Source organism: Vulpes vulpes, chromosome 9, assembly GCF_048418805.1.
Source record: "Vulpes vulpes isolate BD-2025 chromosome 9, VulVul3, whole genome shotgun sequence".
NCBI classification, from domain to species: Eukaryota; Metazoa; Chordata; class Mammalia; order Carnivora; family Canidae; genus Vulpes; species Vulpes vulpes.
In genome coordinates, this window is record NC_132788.1 from 3,625,842 (window position 1) to 3,646,100 (window position 20,259).

The 20,259-nt window shown below is 47.1% G+C and overlaps 1 protein-coding gene across 5 annotated transcripts in view; it reads left to right on the plus strand.

Moving 5' to 3' along the window:
* The first annotated feature begins 333 nt into the window (after positions 1–333).
* The window catches only part of COL6A3 (collagen type VI alpha 3 chain), an 80,922-nt gene continuing 60,996 nt past the window's right edge, over positions 334–20,259 (plus strand). Inside the window, exons 1-4 of one of the 5 annotated variants that reach the window (XM_025984340.2) lie at positions 394–572; positions 11,814–11,934; positions 13,455–14,072; positions 19,465–20,067. In XM_025984340.2, coding sequence (XP_025840125.2) covers positions 11,844–11,934; positions 13,455–14,072; positions 19,465–20,067 — 1,312 coding nt within the window. In that variant the 5' untranslated portion in view covers positions 394–572; positions 11,814–11,843. Of the gene's footprint in view, positions 573–11,813; positions 11,935–13,454; positions 14,073–19,464; positions 20,068–20,259 lie in introns of all 5 variants that reach the window. The other 4 variants (XM_025984341.2, XM_025984344.2, XM_025984345.2 and 1 more) reach the window with 4 other exon arrangements.

A 20,259-nucleotide genomic window follows, 5' to 3' on the forward strand; every position in this document is an offset into this window, starting at 1 on the left:
TTTTCCCTGCAGATGGTGTTGGAAAACACTGCAGGAAAACCATGGATACCCGTGGGGGGGGAAAAAAAAAAAAAAACCTCTAAACTTCATTCCCTTTGCCACCAGGGGCCCAGCCCAAAAGGTGACGACTGAGTGGAAGAGGTGGATTTCTTTTCAAGAGTTGGGGTTTGCAGGAGTCCGGCTAAAGGCTTGTAGGGTGAAGACAGTATTCGGTGGGTGACATCAGCCTGCAGCCGGGGCCAGAAGCAACAGAGCACAGGGAGTCTGGTTTTCATTTACAGTTGGGTCAGGCCCACAGTGGGGAGGGGGAGAGGAGGGGTCGGGAGGAGGGGAGGGGAGAGGAGGAGGAGGAGGAGGAGGAGGAGGAGCTGCCTGGATCCCTGGATCGGGTCCAGTTCGGAGCTCAGTCTTCCCCCAAAGGCCACTCAGTTCTCCTGCGCTCCAGGCTCCGGCGAGGACGCCAGGGTTTCCTCTCCTGCAGACAGGAAAGCAGCCGCCGCGAGTGGGGAAAGCCATGCGAACCTAGGTGACTACCGAGGCCCGGGACGTAGCCTTCTTCAGATTTGCTCAGGGTAAGTGCGCGCCGTCTGCTTCCCGGAGCCTGCGGGCAACAAGGAGACGGGCCCCGGGAAAGCATTTCTGGGGGGCCCTCGCGGTCGCTGTTCCAGACGTGTTCCTGGCCCTCGGGGGATCCGCTGGGTGTTCCTCTCACTCTGTGGCCCCGGGGCTCCCCCGGTTGGCCGAGGGCGGCCGTCGCAGGGCGCCCGGGGGCTTGCTGTGCCCATCCTGCGCTTGCCCCTCCGCCGGGATGCCCGGCTGGCCCTCTGACGTCCCCTCGCCCTGGCAGACTCCGGGGGAATGTGCTTGGTTAGCAGAAGCGCCTTGGCGAGGGTTCAAGAGCTCCCTGTGGAGCAGCAGCCCTTTGGGAGCCGCTGTCTCCCAGGTGTGTGCGGCAGGTGGGCTTCCCCCCCGGGACCTCGCATGCGCTGTCCTCGGGGGCTCGGGGTGACTTTGGTGCCCCGGCTCAGGGCCAGGTCAAGAGTTCCTCGACCGGTACCACCCGGGCTTCCTCTTTTCAGGAACCCGAGGTCACCGTTGGAGTCTCTGCCCTGGGCCGGGAGGGGGGCGGTTGCAGAAAGGAGCTGCCGAGGTCAGAGGAGGAGAAGGTGTTTGGAGTTGGGGTGGCAGGCCCCGTGGATAAGGCAGGGCTCCTGGGGTTGAGAGGCCGGCCCGGGTTGCCCAGATGGGGTGTGGGTGCCAAGCTGGGAGCCCAAGGCCTGTTGCCGATCTGGGACGCCCAGGATGGAAAGTGCTCCCTGACAGCTGCCAGCCTGCTTTGGGGACTGGTTTCAAGCATTAGAGAGTGGACCAGGGTGGGGTCCCTGGGAGGGCCCAGGGGAGTACAGGGGAGTGTGACACAGATCAGCATTTCACACTTAGAGGTTGGTCTGGAGTCCAAGAACAAGCTGCTGTGAGCGCAGGGGTGTGTCCTGCTCCCAGAGGGAGCGCAGGGGTGCTGACCCATGCCAGCCAGCTTCTCACCCAGCACACAGCTCTCTCCACCCAAGAAGTGTAGGATCTGAGAGCTGCAAAGGTGCTCAGAGCCCTTGGGCAGATCCTTCTCAACCTCCCAGGGCACCCATTCTTCCCCTTGCCCTTTATTTTTAAAGATTTTATTCATTTATTCGTGAGACACATAGAGAGAGGCAGAGACAGAAGCAGGCTCCCTGCAGGACTCGATCCCAGGACCCCGGGGTCACGCCCTGAGCCAAAGGCAGATGCCCAACCACTGAGCCACCCAGGTGTCCCCCAGGGCACCCATTCTTAAGACTTCAAAAAAATAGAGACAGAAATGGCTTTAAAAATCAAATATTCTTGGGTCCTGACCGAAGTTATATTGCAAAGCAGTTGGCTGCTGGACATTATCAGAACTTCTGAGTTCTTTGCTGGGCCAAAGACAATGGCAGAGATTCTTGGTTGGAAGCCACTGAGGTGTGGCTCCCTGGTTTGGAAGATGCAGAATCCGAGGCGGGGGCTCTGAGATGCTAAATCACTTGCAGAGGCTGCAGAACCAGTGGGTGGCTGAGATCTTCACCATTTCAGGGAAGCAGATGGCCCAGCAATGGAGGATCCCATTGCTGATTTACATCTGGATTGGAACGGGCCATGTGTTAGGTTCCCCCCAGAGGACAGCGTTCTTCTGTCCTATTCTACTCTAAGTAATGGGGAAATGGGTTTATGCTCCCTCGGGCTCTCCAAGATATGGAGAAAAGGTGCTAGGAACTTGCTGGCAGGCAGGGGCGTGGGCTACAGGACTAGAGTGCTGGACCGGAGTGGGCCTCCCTCATTCAGGCCACCTCTGGGGCTGGGGGCCACCGGGGTGGCATTTGTACTTTACTTCATTCTTAACCTGGACTTGCTGCCGAGGGTGAAGACACAGGGATGTGGAGGCTGAGGGGCTTTTGTAGGAACTCAACATATAGGACTGGTCTCGTGGTCTTGAGCATCTTTGTTGAGGCCAGGGGTTGTCATTACCGCGAGGCTTATTTTTCTCTTTCCCCAACTCCAGCAGAGACATTGGGTGGAGAACAGCGTCTGGGGGAGAAGGCCACACCAAGCTGAAGAAGTGTGGCCATCCCGCCTTTTTCCTATGGGGGAATTGGAGGGAGTGGCCACCCCACCTTCCTGGGAGGTGGCCGGGGAAGCCTCTAGAAGGGTTAGCCTTTGGCTTCCAGCTCTTGGAAGGATGTGTGCCCCACCCCACCATGCTTGTGGGTCTCAGCCGATGGAAATATGGCAAATGTCCAAACGAGAGGTTTTCAGGGCATTTTTGATATGAGATCTTTCTGGATAGAAATGCCTTTATTTCTGCACCTCCCTTTATTCTGTCCACAGGAGCCCCTTCGGTCATTTTTGTAGCTTAGAACCTAACACATCACTGATGATCAAGTAGGAAGAAACCCCTCTAATGATTGATTTGTGGCTCAAATGAAGCTCCCTGTCTGACGGTAGTTTTGGGTCAGGGGGCTGCAGGGGGCACTGCTGGAAGCCGGCTTGCCATTCGGGTCCTCCATCCAGTCCCTTTTGAAAGTTGCTAGAGAGTTCCTGCTGGGGAGCTTCCGGCCTGTGAGCTTGCTCAGCATGTTTAGACAAGGAGATAAAGTATGGTCCCTACCAGCAGCCTGTGTCACCACCCACTTGCATGTGAAATTCCACAGTTAGGGTTTATAAGTCACCAGCAAGCCACAAAGTCTGTCCCATGGGACCGCCTCGCAGGCATGCCAATGACCTCAGCCCAAAGTTTTATTTGACAATTCATTTCGGTCACTGTTCTTCTCGGAGGAACCCGAGAGGATTTGTTAGGTCTTGGAGAAGAATCCACGGCGGCCCACGGGCTCTCATGGTGCCTTCGCCGTGGAAAGCAGGCAGGAAAAGCTGCTCCGCCGTGGCACCAACAGCCGACAGCTCCAGGAGTGACCTGACGTTAGAAAAAAAAAAAAAAAATCCCGATAGTAGCTCTAGCTGAGGAAATGGAGGCCCAACATAATTCCAGTTTCAAGGCAGGGAAGCTTTAAAAAATTGCTGCTAATTCAGACCGCTTGCAACTAGACAAGGACGCTTCTCTTCTTCCCCCGCATTTCCAGATATGATGTCTGTCTTTCCAGTGTAAAAATTCTGGAAGGTTCTCCTCCGCTTTAAGGAAAAGATGCTGCTTGCTTCCTCTAATGCATGGGGGATGATCGCCCCCCACTCAGCACGCACAGCGTCCTGTTTATGGGGGCTCTCCACATTATGTCCATTTTTGGAAGCATAATTTTTCTTTTGTATGTTATTTTGTTGGAGTTTGATTTGCCAACATATAGCATCGCACCCAGTGTTCATCCCATTAAGTGCCCCCCCTCAGTGCCCGTTTAACACCTTCTGGTTTCAGAGCTCAATTCTGGGCAGGAGATGAAATTAGGAGCGAGCACCCTCATCCCCGGGGGGTGGCGGGGAGCCTATCCTGAACACGCAGCCGGGTTTTCTTTCCTCTAGAGGGCGGTGTATCCTTCCAAGCTCTAGAAAAATCTCCAAGGGGTGGGAGTCCTTCAGGGTGGGGTTCTGGGTTTGCAGGCAGTAGGTCCATAGCCATCTCAGCAGGGCTCACGGGTAACTTCAGACTGTTTAAACACATGTATTTTTAAATGGGACTGTAATATCTGAAGTAGAACTAAATTTAGGATTTTTACATTTTTTTTCTGTGCTCAGACACTGAGGTGAAATTATGCCTTGAAATGAGGCACTCTGCCCTCTCGAATAATTTCACGACACGGACACTAACCAAATAAGAGCTTATAAGAGAAACATTTTGCCCTCATCTCCTGAGAAAAGTTTAAATGGACAGTAAGTGGTTTCAGAACCCAAGCGAGTTTGCATTTTCAGGCCGTGCGGTCTCCAGGTAGGATTCCTGAACTTTAAAACTGGCAGGAATGACGTTCAGATGAGCTGATTCCGTCACTCCCCCAAATCCCCAGACTTTTCACTGCCAGCCCTTTGCTACTTTCTCCCAATAGGCAACGTACTTGATTGAGCCTGTTTTAAAGAATTCTTGCAGACTATCATTATGAACGTCCCATTTTAAATCTTTGTTAATAATAATAATATATTATATGTATATATTATATATATATCTTACTGACTCTCAGACGTAGGGTTAGCCTAGGCTTTTGGCCTGAGCTAGCCACAGTCAGGCTCCTGAGCAACAGAACTCAAAGAGAAGGTACCTAACCCTCTAGTGGGTCCCCGTGGTCCCATATTTGTTCAAGCTTGATAAGCCCTGCAGTGCTCCCCGGGTGTACATGGGGGCTGTGGGGCTTGAGGAGGGCTGCGGGGGTGGGAGGGGGAGATTGAGATGGAGACTCCACCCTCTGCTTGGCAAATATGTGATTTCCACTTGGCTATTTTCAATATCAAAAAAATGACTCCTTTGGTGGATGCTTTCCACGCCCTTGACATTTCGGACGCTCAGAGAGGTGATTTACTGGCCTGAGGTCACAGCTCTAGTAGCAAAGCACAGTCAGCATTTCTGGGCGCTCCTGCCCATATTAATGTGAGCCCGTAAGCAGATACCCGGGACCAGGGATAGCAAGGAAGTAAAAGCCGTTAGAGAATATTTTAGGGTCTCCCATGTGAGGAAAGGCGCCCCTTCCCATTGACCAGTCTTCTACGGAGTAGTGTATTCTAAGTTGAGTTAGCAGAGAGTTATTGTTTAAAAAAAAAATCTTCAAGAGGAGAAAAATAAGACAAACATGAAAAAATTTGCCAAACCCTTTCCCAAAGGTAAATTGTGAGTCTTTTGTGGGGGGGTCCGGCCGCCTCTAGCGTAGTGTGATCCTACTGCCTTCCCTAAATGCTCAGACTCATGGCCGTTGTGGGGGGGGGGGGCAGGGGAAAGCGCAGTGGGAACCAGCTCTGAGAAATTTCCCTGGGGTGCACTATACATTTAGTTTTCACGGATCCAGAGCGTCGAGAATTGGCCACTGGAAGGCAAGAGCTCATGGGTCCATTTAATTTGAAAATTAAAAATTGAACAGCAGCTGGAGATGACTCAGGTCTCAAGGGAAGCCATTCCAGGAAACTGGTTTTTCTCTTCTGCAATCTTCATCAGTTGATTCAGCAGCCTGGGTCCAGCACCCAGAGCTAGAGCCAGCTGGGCCAAGGCTCACAGATTGCCCCATGTGCCCCTGGGGGGTTCTCTGTTTGTCATGGGGTCAGGGGGAGACCCAGCCCCGGTCAGTCCCAGGGAAACAGATGGAAGGAAATCGTAGCAGGACCCCATCTGTCCGAGTGTCTATCAGTTAGCCTTATTTTACACATAAATTAAGTGAGCCTGGGGAGATTAGCCGACCATTACCGGTAGAGAGGTAAGGAAGTAGAATTTTTCCAGGCTGTTACCCTAAGTCCAGTGTGGATAATATTGAATTAGACGTTTCAACTTAATTTTTTTTATAAAGTCTATTTTAAAATAATTTTCTCTTCCAGACTTGATGGTGATTCAGAGTAGAAAGCAAAAATGTTTAATTTGTCCTTACTAGAGTGAGAACGTTTTAGCCTCTTTGAGTCATTCTGCAGTGGCACAGCAGAATCCGTGGCCAGGGAAGGCGGGGTTGGGGGGGGGGTGCGGAGGCCAGTGCCAGCCTGGGGCAGCAGCCCCGTGTCTCTTGGAGCGGGACGGACGTTTGTGCAATTTCTTCTGAAGTGTTTTCGAAGGTACTCTCTGCCTTGATGTTAGATCTGATCTAGCCTCTGCTGAATGTTTATCATTAGCGGTATAAATGGAGAAAAAGCCGTGCCTGGCCGCCTTGTCTTCAAGAGGGCAAGATGTTTTCTACATGTGCATGGTGGTGTCAGGCTTTTCCAGCTGCAGCAGACGTGGAACCTTCTGCTTCTTGGTTATTACCGTGTACCCTAGGAATCTGTCTTTTAAATCAATTTCCAAATATCTGGCAGCTCATCGAGAGGTTCTTCAGGTTGCCTTTATGGGGGGAAGGAAGCTCACCCCGATAGTGCTCAGCACACACTCACACGTGACCTCATGCAGGAAGGAGGCCACTTGCAGGGGGGACATCCAAACAGCCTCCCCCTTTCTGTATTGCTCTGTTTAAATGCATGAGCTGCTGAACGGGTATCGTTTTACTTGATTTTACCAGGAGGAGCCAGAGGTGAAAGATCTTGGGTTGGCTACTGAGTGTCTAACAAGGACATGGTGGGTGGCAGCAAGGCCGAGCCAACACACATAATCAGAAGAGTTAACATTTCGCTATCACAGGAAACACGTTCGGATCCTGGGTCAAACCGATAATGGTTTACAGATACGTATGCGCGGCTCATACTCTCTTGTGCATTTTCACAGAAGGGAAAGATGAGGTTCAAGTTGTAAAATAAACAGTTAAAAGACCACCTTCCGATTTGGGGGCGGGGCGGTTTCTCCAGATGTTCCAATGCATTTGCTTTTTAGGACTCCCCCAAAGTTCTTTCAAGTGGCAGGAATCCATTAAATTCCACCTTCTTCCTTTCCTAACAGAGGACCTGATAAGTTCTCTTTCCAGGGCACTTGAGTGGCTCAGTCGGTTAAGAGTCTGCCTTCAGCTTGGGTCCTGATCCTGGGGTCCTGGGATCGAGCACCACGTCGGGCTCCCTTTTCCCTCTCCCTTTCTCTCTGTGCGCTCTCTCTCTCTAATAAATAAATCTTAAAAAAAAAAAATCCTCTATTTACTTCCTCCTCCCAGTGAGGGGCAGGTGAGGAGGACTCCTTACCCAGGATTCCTACAAGAAGGGAAGGGGAGTAAGAGAAGGAGGGAGAAGGAGGGTGACTGCCAACTCAAGACCCTTAGGGTTTCCTGAAGTGTGACTTCTCCTCTCACAGCAGATAGGACACATGCCGGCCTGGTCTTCAATGATTTCCGTAGCTCTCACTTTCCACAGGACATCAGAGTTAACAGAAGTCCCGGAACTTGATAGGAGGACCAGCCTGACTTTAAAACAGCCGTGTTCGGAGAAGACCCGATAAATGCCCTCAAAATGAGGCCTCTGGATATATTTAAGCCTTTGTTTCAAAATGATTTCCTTGTGTGCATGTGTGTGTCTCTTTCTTAAAAAAAGATTTCCAGACATGGAAAATGAAAAAGCTTTTGAGTAGACTTTATGAAAACTAATTTCATGGAGTTGCAAAATAGCTTGGGAAAGTCTTTGGAATACGACCCAGTACGATTGCGAGTCCGAGGTCTCTGTGAGGCAATCTTTGTAAGAAGAGGTATCTTTGCTTCAAATGGAAAGGCACCTCGAATCCTCTTCAGAATGAGGCAGAGCCGGGAAAGGCATTACTAACGCCAAATGGAAAGATAAGAGTGAAAATGAAGTTCTATGATCAAATCTGTTGCCTTCTGGACACAGAATCTGTGACACGAAGAAGCAGCGCCTCACCCCACCCAAGGGTTGCAAGCAGCCAATTCTGGTTTTTCTTTCATATTTAAAAGAATGGTGGCACACAAATGGATTCTATTGACACAGACTCTGTCCCCAGGGAAGTCTATTTTTTCCCTAGAAGAGATGGGGAGTTTCCTCGGGATTGGGGCCAGACCGGGCATGGTCTCTCAGGGTTTCCTGGGATTCTTCCCATGGGCTTTGCAAATGCAGACTTTGGTGAGGATTCTGGTTCTAACTTGTTTTATCCATGTGACCTTGGGCACAGCGCGTTGCCTCACCTGGTTTCAGTTTCCCGGCTATAAAATGGGCAGGGGGTGGGCGGGGTGCAGCCCTTGGGTTGTTGGAAGGAGGACATGAAATCCCACCGGCGAGATAGAAGTGCCCTAAATACTACTTGTGCCCTCTTGTCTCTATTTGCTGGGGTGATGAGGGAGTGGCTGCATCATTTCCCTTATTAATATGAGCAAGCCCGGTGATCATGTGGGAAGATGAGGTTTGACATCTTTTAACAACTTCACTTAAAAAACTTGGACTGCATGACATGATAAATAGAATAGATTTAATTGCAAACAGAAACATTAACAAATATTCAACAGCTGGGCTAGGAATACTTGAACCACATGACTGACTGGCTCCCAAGCATGATGGCAAGAAAAGTGTGTGGGACCGAAGGCAGTTTCCCCACCTGGGAATCAGCTCGGCCAAACCACGTGAGCTCATCGGTCATGAGTGGGGCTTGGGTAACACGAGCATCGTCTCTAGGACAGGAAGAGCTTTTACCCTCTGTCCTCATGGCCCTCCCCTCCCCGCCCCTCCCTTCCCTTCTTCTTAATATCTGGGTAGATTTTAGAAAAGATAATTCTTGCGCCCTGCACACTCACTTCGTTACTTTGTGTTCTCAATGGGTAGCACTTCTTTTATGGGGTTACTCTTCTAAAGATGAATATCTCGGAAATAAAAGAAATTTTACGTGTCATTTTCAACCAATTTAAAATTCATTTTCCTTAGAGGAGAGTTGAAGTGAGTAATGCCTCAGGAAGACGTTAGAGATTTCATCTCATTACAGTTTAGATTTTTTTTTTGAGTCTTATCGAAGATGGGAAAATTTAGAGTTTCTCAATAGAGACCCTACTCAGGGTTTAATGTATGAGAGGATTCGTGGATTCCTCTTAGAATCTGACTTCTTAGATGTGATGCTGTGGAAGATGGAGGGATGATTAAAAAGCTGTTGGCAAACTGCTGAACGCCCAGTGTCCCCTGTTTATGAAGGTTGACTTCGGGAGACCGGTGATACTCCCGTCCCACACCCAGCAGTGGGTGGGCAGATCTTGTCTCCCGTCCTGCTCTTTTCCACATGGAGTGCATGGGTCCGGTGATTACTGATGAGGCCCTATGGTTTTTCTCTTGCTCTAATTCTTAATCATGTATCTTGTGCATCGATCAAATATTTAAAACAACTGAGCTGGACACCCTGAAAGATTTGTATTAAAATTTTTCATGGAAGCAGTGATGCTATGGTGCTTACACTTTAGTGGGGAGGTAGACTAGATGCTTTCAGAGTCACATGCGACCATGGACCCCACTCTCAGAAAACCCTTTATACACAGATACAATTGCGCACACATTTGTGAGAGGTTGACAGGTCTTTTGAAATTTGTGGATGCCATATTTAAAAAAAGGTTTTGACCTATTACAATATTGCAGGTTGTTTTAGAAAGAACTGGCTATATTTTTTGAAAGAATTTAAATGACGTGGACAATCTTTCCATAAGACAGTTTTCCAGTAGGATGCATTTTGATGATAGAAAAATCCAATGTTTAATTTTAATAGAAAGAATCAAGGATAGTACCCTTGCAATGTACTTTTACATTGTTTTAAAGTGTATGTCCTCAGGGCACCTGGGTGGTGTGGTTGGTTAAGCCATGATGTCACATAGGATAGAATCCCCCCCTTTTTTAAGGCTGAGTAATACTCCACTGTATCATATTTATCTATTCATCCATTGATGGGCGTCTATATTGCTTCTACCTCTTGGCTATTGTAAGTAATTCTGCAACAAATTTGGGTGTACAGATATTTCTTCACAATCCCGTTTCAGTTATTTTAGGCATATGCTCTTTAGTGGGATTGCTGGATTATATGGTAATTCTATTTTTAACTTTTTAAGGAACCTCCATATAGTTTTCTATAGTGGCTGCACCATTTTGCATTCCAGCCAACAGGGCACCAAGTTTCCAATTTTCCTGCCTCCTCATTGATAATTGTTGTTAACTATTTTTTGATAGTAGTCATTCTAATGGGTGTGAGGTGATAGCTCATTGTGGTTTTGGTTTGCATTTTTCTGATGATGAGTCATGAGCATCTTCTCATGTGCTTAATGGCCATTGGTGTATCTTCTTTGGAGAAATGTCTATTCAAGCGCTTTTCCCATTCTTAAGTCAGATAATTATTATTTGTTACTGTTGTTGAGTTGTGGGATTTCTTTATATATTCCAGATTTGAACCCTTTGTCAGATATATGATTTGAGAATATATTCTCCCTTCTGTAGATTGCTTTTCACTCTGTTGATAGTTCCCTTTGCTGCACAGAAGTTTTTGTTTGATCTAGTCCCAATTTGTCTATTCTTGCTTTCGTTGCACACACTTTTGGTGTCGTGTCCAGGAAATCATTGCCAAATTCAATGTTATGAAGATCCTTACATTTTCTTCTAGGAATTTTATACTTTCAGGTCTTAATGTTTAGGTCTTTAGTCCATCTTGAGATGGTTTTTGTACATGTTGTAAGGTAAGCATCTAATTTTGTTCTTTAGCGTGGGGATATACATTTTTCCTGGCACCATTTGTTGAAGAGGCTGTTCTTTCCTTATCATGTAGCTTTGGCACCCTGATGAAGGGTCACTTGACACATACATGGGATTGAAGTTATTTCTGGGATTTCTATTTTGTTTCATTGGTCCATATGTCTGTCTTTATTCTAGTGCCATTCTGTTTTGATTACTATAGCTTTGTAATATGTTTTGAAATCAGGAAATGCAACACCTCCAGCTATATTTTTCTTCCCCAAGACAGTGGTGGCTCTTCTGGGTCTTTTGAACTTCCATATGATTTTCGGATTTTTTTCCCCTATTTCTACGAAAAAAAAAATGCCATTGGGATTTTGATAGAGTGGGGTGTTTTCTGAGCTGGGGTGTGGAGATGATGCAGTTAGCAGGGCAAAGGTCTGGTGACACAGGCTACTGAGCCCATCTGAACATGAGCTTGGCCAGTTGGAAGTCATGTGTGTAGCCACCAGCTGAATGGGAGACCAGGTAGGAAGATAGTCAACCCTCAGGTCTGCCTTCACAGGCTTGCTAATTCAGTGTCCCTGCACTTGTTCCATTCTGAGATTGGTGGTTGGCACACAGCAGGTTTTCTTGGGGAAAAAATTGCCCACCACAGAGTAAGGGCAAGATTTGAAGTGGTCCCAGAAGTCACGGTTGTGTTTTGCATACAGTCTGATTTGGGCAAAGCCCATTTTTTTTTGTAAACAGTAGGGATTCTTACAAACTGGGTCTACAAAATTCAGCTGGGTATCACAGACCTGTCCCTTTCTGTGCCCACAAGTTCCTTGACTCTTGACTCTTTCTGCCATTTGTTTGGTGACTTGCTGTCCTCCTTAATCTGAGAGGAAGGAAAATTTAATTGCATTTTTTTTTAAAGCTACGACAAAAGGGATATAATCACTAGACTCAAAGAGTCTCATTTATTGTTTAGTCAAAACCAGTTTTCACAAAAAGGGATAAATCCTTGATGCACTAGCTTGTAATCTGAGTATCAAAACTGATCATTGCCCTATTTTCTCGTTCAGGTTCCCACTTGGTGCTTAGACACATTCAAAATGAGGAAACATCGACATTTGCCCTTGGTGGCCATCTTTTGTCTTTTTCTCTCAGGCTTTTCTCTTACCCGTGCCCAACAGCAGCAAGCAGGTAAGATCCGGAAACATTTCTTACTTTTATTCAAAGGAATATGTTCTCTGATTGTAGATCTTAGACCTCATGAGCTTGAGATAGAACTTAGACTTGCTTTGAAGGAATGGTGAAGCCCCTTGTTATGGGATGTTCATTCAATGTACAGACTTTTCCAGATGCTCTGTATCCAGTGAGAGATGGCTTATTTTTGCTAAAACTTGGGTTTGATATCTTGGAGTTGTTTTGCAGGCGGTTTGTTTTTACATTGGGCATGAGCAGAAACTCTGTATCACAAACATTTTGCCAAATGAAGAGCTCTTCCACATTTCTGGCACTGCTTTGGTCTCACACCATATAAAACCAGGACAAGACAATTACTGAGAATGAACATTATTCTTCCTTGAAAACAGAACACACGGATCACCCTTCCTCTCTAATTCTAGATGCAAAAAGACATTTTTTTCATGTAGAATCACCACATCTTTAAAAAATCAGTTTCTCAAAACTATTTGAAAACATAGATCCGAATTAACCCTCTGAAGAGTTTGCTTGCAGAGTTTTAGAAAACTTAGGAATACTTCGTGCATTATGAGCTCGGAGGGATGGCCTCGGGTCTTCCTCCCCTTTGCCTGGAGGGTTGGGCCTCTGGCAGGGATCCTCCTGCCTGAGGTCCATGGTCCTTAGATGGCAGGGAGGTGAGCACCACCTTAAGGAAAGGGGGGCATTGCTTGAAGCGTCAGGGCAGCCTGAGGTAAGTAGAGTCCAGGAGCTTGCTGTGTGCAGCCAGCCTGGCCTACGGCGCAGAAGGGCACTCTTTGGCCACCCACAGCCTGGCACTCTGAGCCTCCAGCTTCCACTTTTGAGAGAGGACTGGGTTCATCTTTGAAAACCATAAATAGTGTTCCATATCTGCAAAGTCTTTCCTGGCCCTGAAAAATACATAGGAAGTAGTTAGAGCACTAACCTCCTGCTAAAAAGTCTGAGAAAAATGAGACGCTGCCTTTCTCTACAGTTTCACGAGTCTTCATGTAAGGAAGACAGGTTGATTACATTTATTTTTCTTGCAAATTATCCGAAGTGCTGGAGGCTAGCTAGTGTAAAACAGTAGAAGTTCTCACTGTTCCTTCTTCTCGGGGCTCAGAGCCCAAACTGAAGGATGAACTCGTAAAACGCCGGTTGGCTGCCTCTGATGGGAGATAGGCTTCTGGTCTCATCAGGTGGGTCTTGGGGGCTCAAACTGTCACAGGGAATTCCTGAGTTGAAAGACACTCCAGGGACTGTCCCCCTCCCCATTCTGGAGCCTGCTACTGGCTCACCTATGGGGTCATTGCATATGGGACTGGGGCCAGCGAGTGGCCACCAGCAGGTGTCGCGCCCCCGCGGCCAGGTGCCCGCGGCTCAGGTAAGTCGGCCTCCGGGCGGGGCTCCCGGGGGGCAGCGCAGTACAAGGCCGGGCAGCGTAGGGAGGAAGGCTTTGCGCCGCTAGGAAGTCCTTGCCTGAACAGGAGAAACATCTAAACCACTGTCTTTTTTTAAAGATGTCAAAAATGGTGCTGCTGCCGATATAATATTTCTAGTGGATTCCTCTTGGAGCATTGGAAAGGAACATTTCCAACTTGTTCGAGAGTTTCTGTATGATGTTATAAAATCTTTAGCTGTGGGAGACAGTGATTTCCGTTTTGCTCTGGTCCAGTTCAACGGCAACCCACATACCGAGTTCCTGTTAAATACCTACCGTACTAAGCAAGAAGTCCTCTCCCACATTTCCAACATGTCTTATATTGGGGGAAGCAATGAGACTGGAAAAGGATTAGAATACGTAATGCAGCACCACCTCACTGAGGCTGCCGGAAGCCGGGCCGGGGACGGAGTCCCTCAGGTTATCGTAGTGTTAACCCATGGACACTCCGACGACCGCCTTGCTCTGCCCTCAGCGGAACTTAAGTCTGCTGACGCTAACGTGTTTGCAATTGGAGTTGAGGATGCAGATGAAGGAGCCTTAAAAGAAATAGCAAGCGAACCGCCCAATATGCATGTGTTCAACCTAGAGAATTTTACCTCACTTCATGACATAGTAGGAAACTTAGTGTCCTGTGTGCAATCATCCGTGGCTCCGGAAGGGGCTGGAGGCACGGAGACCCTTAAAGACATCACAGGTAATGGCAACATTGCCAGGCTGCTGCCCGCCTCGCTGTTCTTTGGACGTAAGCTTGGCAACCGCTGGCCTTAGAGCAAGCCCGTGGCTAGGGCGGGCGGGGGGCGGGAGGAGATGGCTCTTCGCGGGGCTAAAAACAAAGGTTTGACCGTGCTCTGGAGTCTCCTGAAATGGAGCTTTCACCTGCCTCCAAGGGGGTGTTCTGTGAAACAGGTAAATCTGGACTCTAAAGAACGCCTGTCTGCTATTAGGATCCCACCGGAGGCACTTCCCAAGTCGTACGAGGCAGGCATCTAACCCAGATCCCTGGCACCTGTTCCGGGAACGGAGGCTTCCTGGCAGCGAAAGCCGGTGCTGGAAGTGCCTGCAGAGCTTGCAAAGAGACAGTGATGGAGAGGCAAGAGGCCCTTCTCGGGAAGGAACCCCCAGGAGGGGGCGATTCAGCCCCTGCAACAGCCCACGCGGGGGTCCCGCCCTGGGGAAGATGGGGACAGCGGGGTGGACCGGGAGGGAGAGAGGGCCCTAGAGACAGCCTGGTGTGTGAGCCACCGAGCACGGGGGAGACGGGGGGGAGACCGGGGGGTGCGGTAGTTTTGAGGGCTGCTCAGGGGCGGCCCTCGTGTGCAGAGCATCCAGGGGATGGAGGGCCCCTGGGGAGGGGCGGCTGAGACCAGGGAGGCTGGTGCTCACCAGGGTTACCACACAGACGTTAAAGTCCCTGGAGGTGAACACAGGGTGTGTGGTGTGGGTGCAGGCTGAGCGTGATGTGAAGGAGTCCCTTAGGAAGGACGGAGATCCTCCAGGGCACTTAGCTCTGCCCAGGAGGTGGAGGATCCTCTGAACAAGAGGAGCGAGTGGGGAGCAGCCTCAGAAAGCAGGCTCCACACCCCAGAAATGGCCCTACGAGCAAGATCCGCCCGTTCCTCCTAAGCTTTCCAAAGTAGTCACCCCCCCGCAAGGGGCTCAGAGATAGGAAGTCAAAAATCGGCCTCGATTGTTAATTCAACAGGTTGGATGGAGTGTGGAGAAGAAAGAGTTGAGATTTTGAGGCATAACTTGGCCAATCTAAAGGGCCGCGTGGGAGGGGCATGTGGAAAGACACGAGGGCATGTGGAGTCTGGTCTTATTCCAGAAAGGTGTAGCTTTCTGGATTGAGATCAGGGTAATGGGGGAATTGTAGGAACACAGTACGGGTGTCAGGTTCCCGAAACAGACTCAGAAAGCGAGCGCTGGAGAAGTAGTTGATGGATATCGGGAGAAGGAACAGTCGTCTTGGGCAGATGGAGTTGAGAAGAGAGAAGGGTTCCAAGGACTGACCAACCCCAAGTTGTTCATCGAGGGTCTCCCCATTGGTCATCCATAAGCTCAGCTGTGACAGGTGTGGGAACTCTAAGGCCCTTGCCAGCAGGTCTACTTCTGACAGGGGAGCAAGCAGCGGCCTGGATTATTTACATTTGACACCAGAACGTGTTCTCTGCTATGAGTGACACGCCTCACGTATGTTTTATGACGGACGTGTTGATCTTGCCAGATTATAAGAGAAGGATCTGGGGAACCACCCCCAAGAGCATCCCAAAACAAATGCTCTGGGCCACAAGGAAACGACGTGAGAGTATCTATGATGACCTCTTATTCTCTCCCATAGTCTCAGTGTCAGTAGTTCACCGACCATCACCTTTCTGAATGGAGGGATGAGAACTCATCCATACGGAAACAGTGAAGGGATCAGTAGAGAAACGGGACGTGTTTTCTCTATTGCTGGTTTGGCCGACTCGGGATGAGTTTGCCTTTGTGAGTTTGACCATTCTTTAAACGAACAATGAGCCTGTCAATAGAGTACGTTTCCACACAGGTGATAAAACCTTTGTTTTTATGCCAAGAAAGCATCTCGTCTTCTAGTATCCAAGCCACTAGCAGCTCCAGGGTGGAACATTAATCTGTTTATGTTGCCTTTTCTGATTAACTTCACTTTGCAATTCCTCCAGTATCACATCCCACTGCATGTTCCACAGCAAAAAGTAAAATAATAATCATTCTCTGCTTATGGTTTTTGGGAGAGGTAGTCAGAGGGCAGTATAGAGATTGCTAGTAAGTTAGGGCTATTTCTTCCCGTTACCTGTCCACCAGGTAACTTCTCCCCATAGAGTGTTCTAGATCGTAAAATATGGATGTATATACAATGCTAAAGGCCCCCGCTATTCTCTTTTTATTAGATTACAACTTTATTTGGGTAAATGTCATTCTACACAGGTGTACGTGAATGAAATATCATAGGTTTACTTCTGCAAACTCATTAAGTTTGATTCTCAGTATTTGCACAACCATAAGGTGACTTTTGCCTAATAAATCACCAAATGTACTGATGTATTATGGCAGCTTGGTGGATAAAATATTAGTTGGAGAGGATTTTTTTTTTAAATTTTATTTAAATTCAATTTGCCAACAAGTCCCCAGTGTTCTTAAATGAACTCTACTCAAGTACTCAGTCTCTGGAGATTGTGTTTTTAAAAATTTCTTTGCCATTCTTTTGTAAATGCATGCCACTAAGAAACAAAAGCTTTGCACTGAAGCGAAAGCTAAAAGTGGTCTGTATTCAGTGAGGATTTTTGTGTGAACCTTCTTTTCTTTGTAAAATACAGATTCAAAGCACTCACGAAATCAATCTACAATTTAATGTTTGCATAGGAAGTATGTATGTGATCTTTTTATTTTTATTTAAAAGAGGAAGCATCCCATGAGCTAAGGAAGGCATTGTACCCACACAAATATGCTCAGGTTTCCAACTGTTTCCTAACAGTGTTTCCAACAGCGTTAAAAGAGCCTGATTTTTCCATGGACATCCTGAAAGTTTTCAATAGAAAATGCCACAGAGGGTGTGATACATGAGCCGTTAAAGCAGCAAGCCAGACAACGTCATGTTTTTACTTTTAGTGACACCTGGTTATCCTTAGGGTTAATCTTGGTCATTGGTACGGCTTGCTGTACACAAGAACCCATAGCTCCCGTGTCTGTCTGAGGCTTCGGCTCTCCTGGATAACACAGCATGCCCTTGTGTGTCCATCATTGTGTGCATTAGAGGACAGTGTTGTTTTTTTCAGTGATGACAAATTATCCAACATTTTTCTATGACCTGCTGCTCTTCAGCTTTTAGGAGAGAAAAGTTCAAGGATTTTCTCATAGGGCTTCTCTTTATGTATCATAAAGAGAATTTCCTGGAAATTGCACCCAAAACAGAGTAATAGTGGGATAAATTAATGAAAAAGTAAAACTAATAAGGAATGTGTCAGCCTGGTTTTAGGCATCATTTTTCTCTTACTGGCCCTAACTAGGCTCATAGCTAATCCTTCTTTTAAGGGACTTGATGTGCTGAGTAAGTGGCAGATCTACCATTGCCTCTCTGGGGCATTGGTTCAGGCCTGGATAATGTTGAGGAATATAGTGGTGTGATTGGCAGAGCCTCAGGCCTCTGACTCAAATGACACCATGGGCCATTTCTGTGGCACTGCATCCTCCCAAAGATCCCTCAGGAATCTTATGTTTTGGCTAAAGAGTAGCAAATGCTCTGGCATGCTTAGCAAGGGCCCCCTGTTATTTCATACTTTTGTGTGACATTTATAAAAAATACAAGATCTTAATTACTGTAGCAAATTAACCCTTTCATTAGATCTCATATTTCCAAGCTGATATCTTTCCCTACACAAGGAACTCATCTGCAAAAATGTCAGGAGTTTTGTGAAAGTGGGGGAAGAAAGAGCTGTTCTGATTCTAGTAATCCCTGGCTCATCTGACACTATGAGAGTATTTGGGAAAGAACAGACTATCACTATAGCAAAATTCTTGAATTTTATGATATTAGATTTATATCCTGTTTCCATAGCGAAGATAAAAGCAATTTTGCTGGCATAAGAAAAAATTCATTTTACATGTAAAAACTGACCACTGACCACTAACAAGGTCAGAAGGAAAAGTTTTATGTATCATGTTGTGATTATACCCTAAATACAGCTTCCTAAAATCTCAGAATATAAATATCATATATGCTCACATAGAATCATTTCCTGTTCCTGACACACATTTAAGTTATTAAAAAGTATTCACCAAACCGATTTGGCTTTTTTTCTAGTTTTAAATCAGTCTGATTTAAATGTTCTAGGTGACCCTTTGAAATATTCTACTTAGGTTTATAAATTATTGATTGCCACTCCTTACACAGTGCTGCTGTGTAACCCCCATTCTCTGTAACGGGATGGGAGTCTCTAGCTTGCCATTGTGGGGAGAAGAGAGGCCTAGGTCTCCGATCTCATGTCCATCTGTATAGCCCCAGAGCTAATTCTGATTCAGGGTTTATTAGAGGCTTGTGATCTGTGTAGGCAATCAGTTTAGGATGTCATAAAAATAAGGTTGGATAATTATGTCATGACTGGTTTCATATCACTCTCCTTAACATTGTTCTGCATTATGTGATTGAATACAGAGGCAATAGCAAAAACACATGAGCAAGACATCTAGCCTAATCCCAGACCTGCATGTGAATTCCATGCAACTAAACATCATATGAAAAAAGAAAAGACCTTGATGTAATGAGCACTGGGTGTTATATACAACTGATGATTTACTGGACTCTACATCTGAAACTAATGATACACTGTATGTTAACTAATTGAATTTAAATAAAATCAATTATTAAAAAAAAAGAAAAGATCAACCAAACATCTAAGAAAGTATTTTTAAGATGAAAACTTTTACGTTAGCTTGAGTTTTTCCTTTCAAATTCACAGAGTTGCATGGCTGCTGCCATTTTGTTTTTTTAAAGAAAAGAGAAGAAACCGTTGCTCAAAGGAATCAAGTGTCTAACATACTGGGATGATAAGTCACCAAACCGTGAACCTGAGATTCTGTTTCCTAGCTGTGGATTTGGACAAAGAAAATTCCTATAATTACTTGAGGATTATAAGAGAAATGTCCAAAATTTAGAAACCACGTTTGGACCTCTGTTCATAGCACGCACCCCCTTATCTTCTCCTGTGGGTATAGTAACGCACAATTCCATGCAATGACATCTCCCACCAAATTTCATAGAAATTTCTAGAATATGTCCCCATGATTTCTCAGAAAGGTGACTACAATGTTTTGAAGTGTAACTACAGAGGTGGCGCAAATGAAAATCCGATAAAAATGCCCCGTTTTACACCATGGTTCCTAAGAAGTTGCCTCTTATCCATTCAGAATGCAGAACTGAAAGAGAATTTCACATTCCTTAATCAACATGTGTTTTGTTTGTCCATATTTCGTGTTTCTTATTGGTTTCCAAAGAAACATGTCAGAACACTGAACAATGCATGTGGTCACTTGTTCTAACGCTTTCACATTTTTTGCATTTCTTTCTTTTAAAGCACAAGATTCTGCAGACATTATTTTCCTTATTGACGGATCAAACAACACCGGAAGTGCCCATTTCGCAGTCATTCGCGACTTCCTTGTAAATCTCCTTGAGAGACTCTCAGTTGGAGCTCAGCAGATCCGAGTGGGGGTGGTCCAGTATAGTGATGAGCCCAGAACCGTATTCTCCTTGGACACCTACTCCACCAAGGCCCAGGTTCTGGATGCAGTGAAAGCCCTGGCGTTCACTGGTGGGGAGCTGGCCAATGTCGGCCTTGCCCTTGATTTCGTGGTGGAGAACCACTTCACCCGGGCAGGGGGCAGCCGAGTGGAGGAAGGGGTTCCCCAGGTGCTGGTCCTCATAAGTGCTGGGCCTTCTAGTGACGAGATCCGCGACGGGGTGGTAGCGCTGAAGCAGGCTAGCGTGTTCTCATTTGGCCTCGGAGCCCAGGCCGCCTCCAGGGCAGAGCTTCAGCACATAGCTACCAATGACAACTTGGTGTTTACTGTCCCGGAATTCCGTAGCTTTGGGGACCTCCAGGAGCAATTACTGCCGTACATTGTTGGCGTGGCCCAAAGGCACATTGTCTTACAACCGCCAACCATTGTCACAGAAGGTACGTATGCTCTTCTCGCCATCCGTGTGGGAGTGGGGTGTTTTGTGTGTTGGTTTTTGTAGAAGTCAGGCAGGCACCTACAGAATGATCCACCTCAGGAGAACCTGTAAGTACCCACAGTGGAGCCCTTCTGACATGCACCAGCTCTTGGATGTGATGTCCGTGCTTGTCGCAGTGTTGGGAAAGACACAA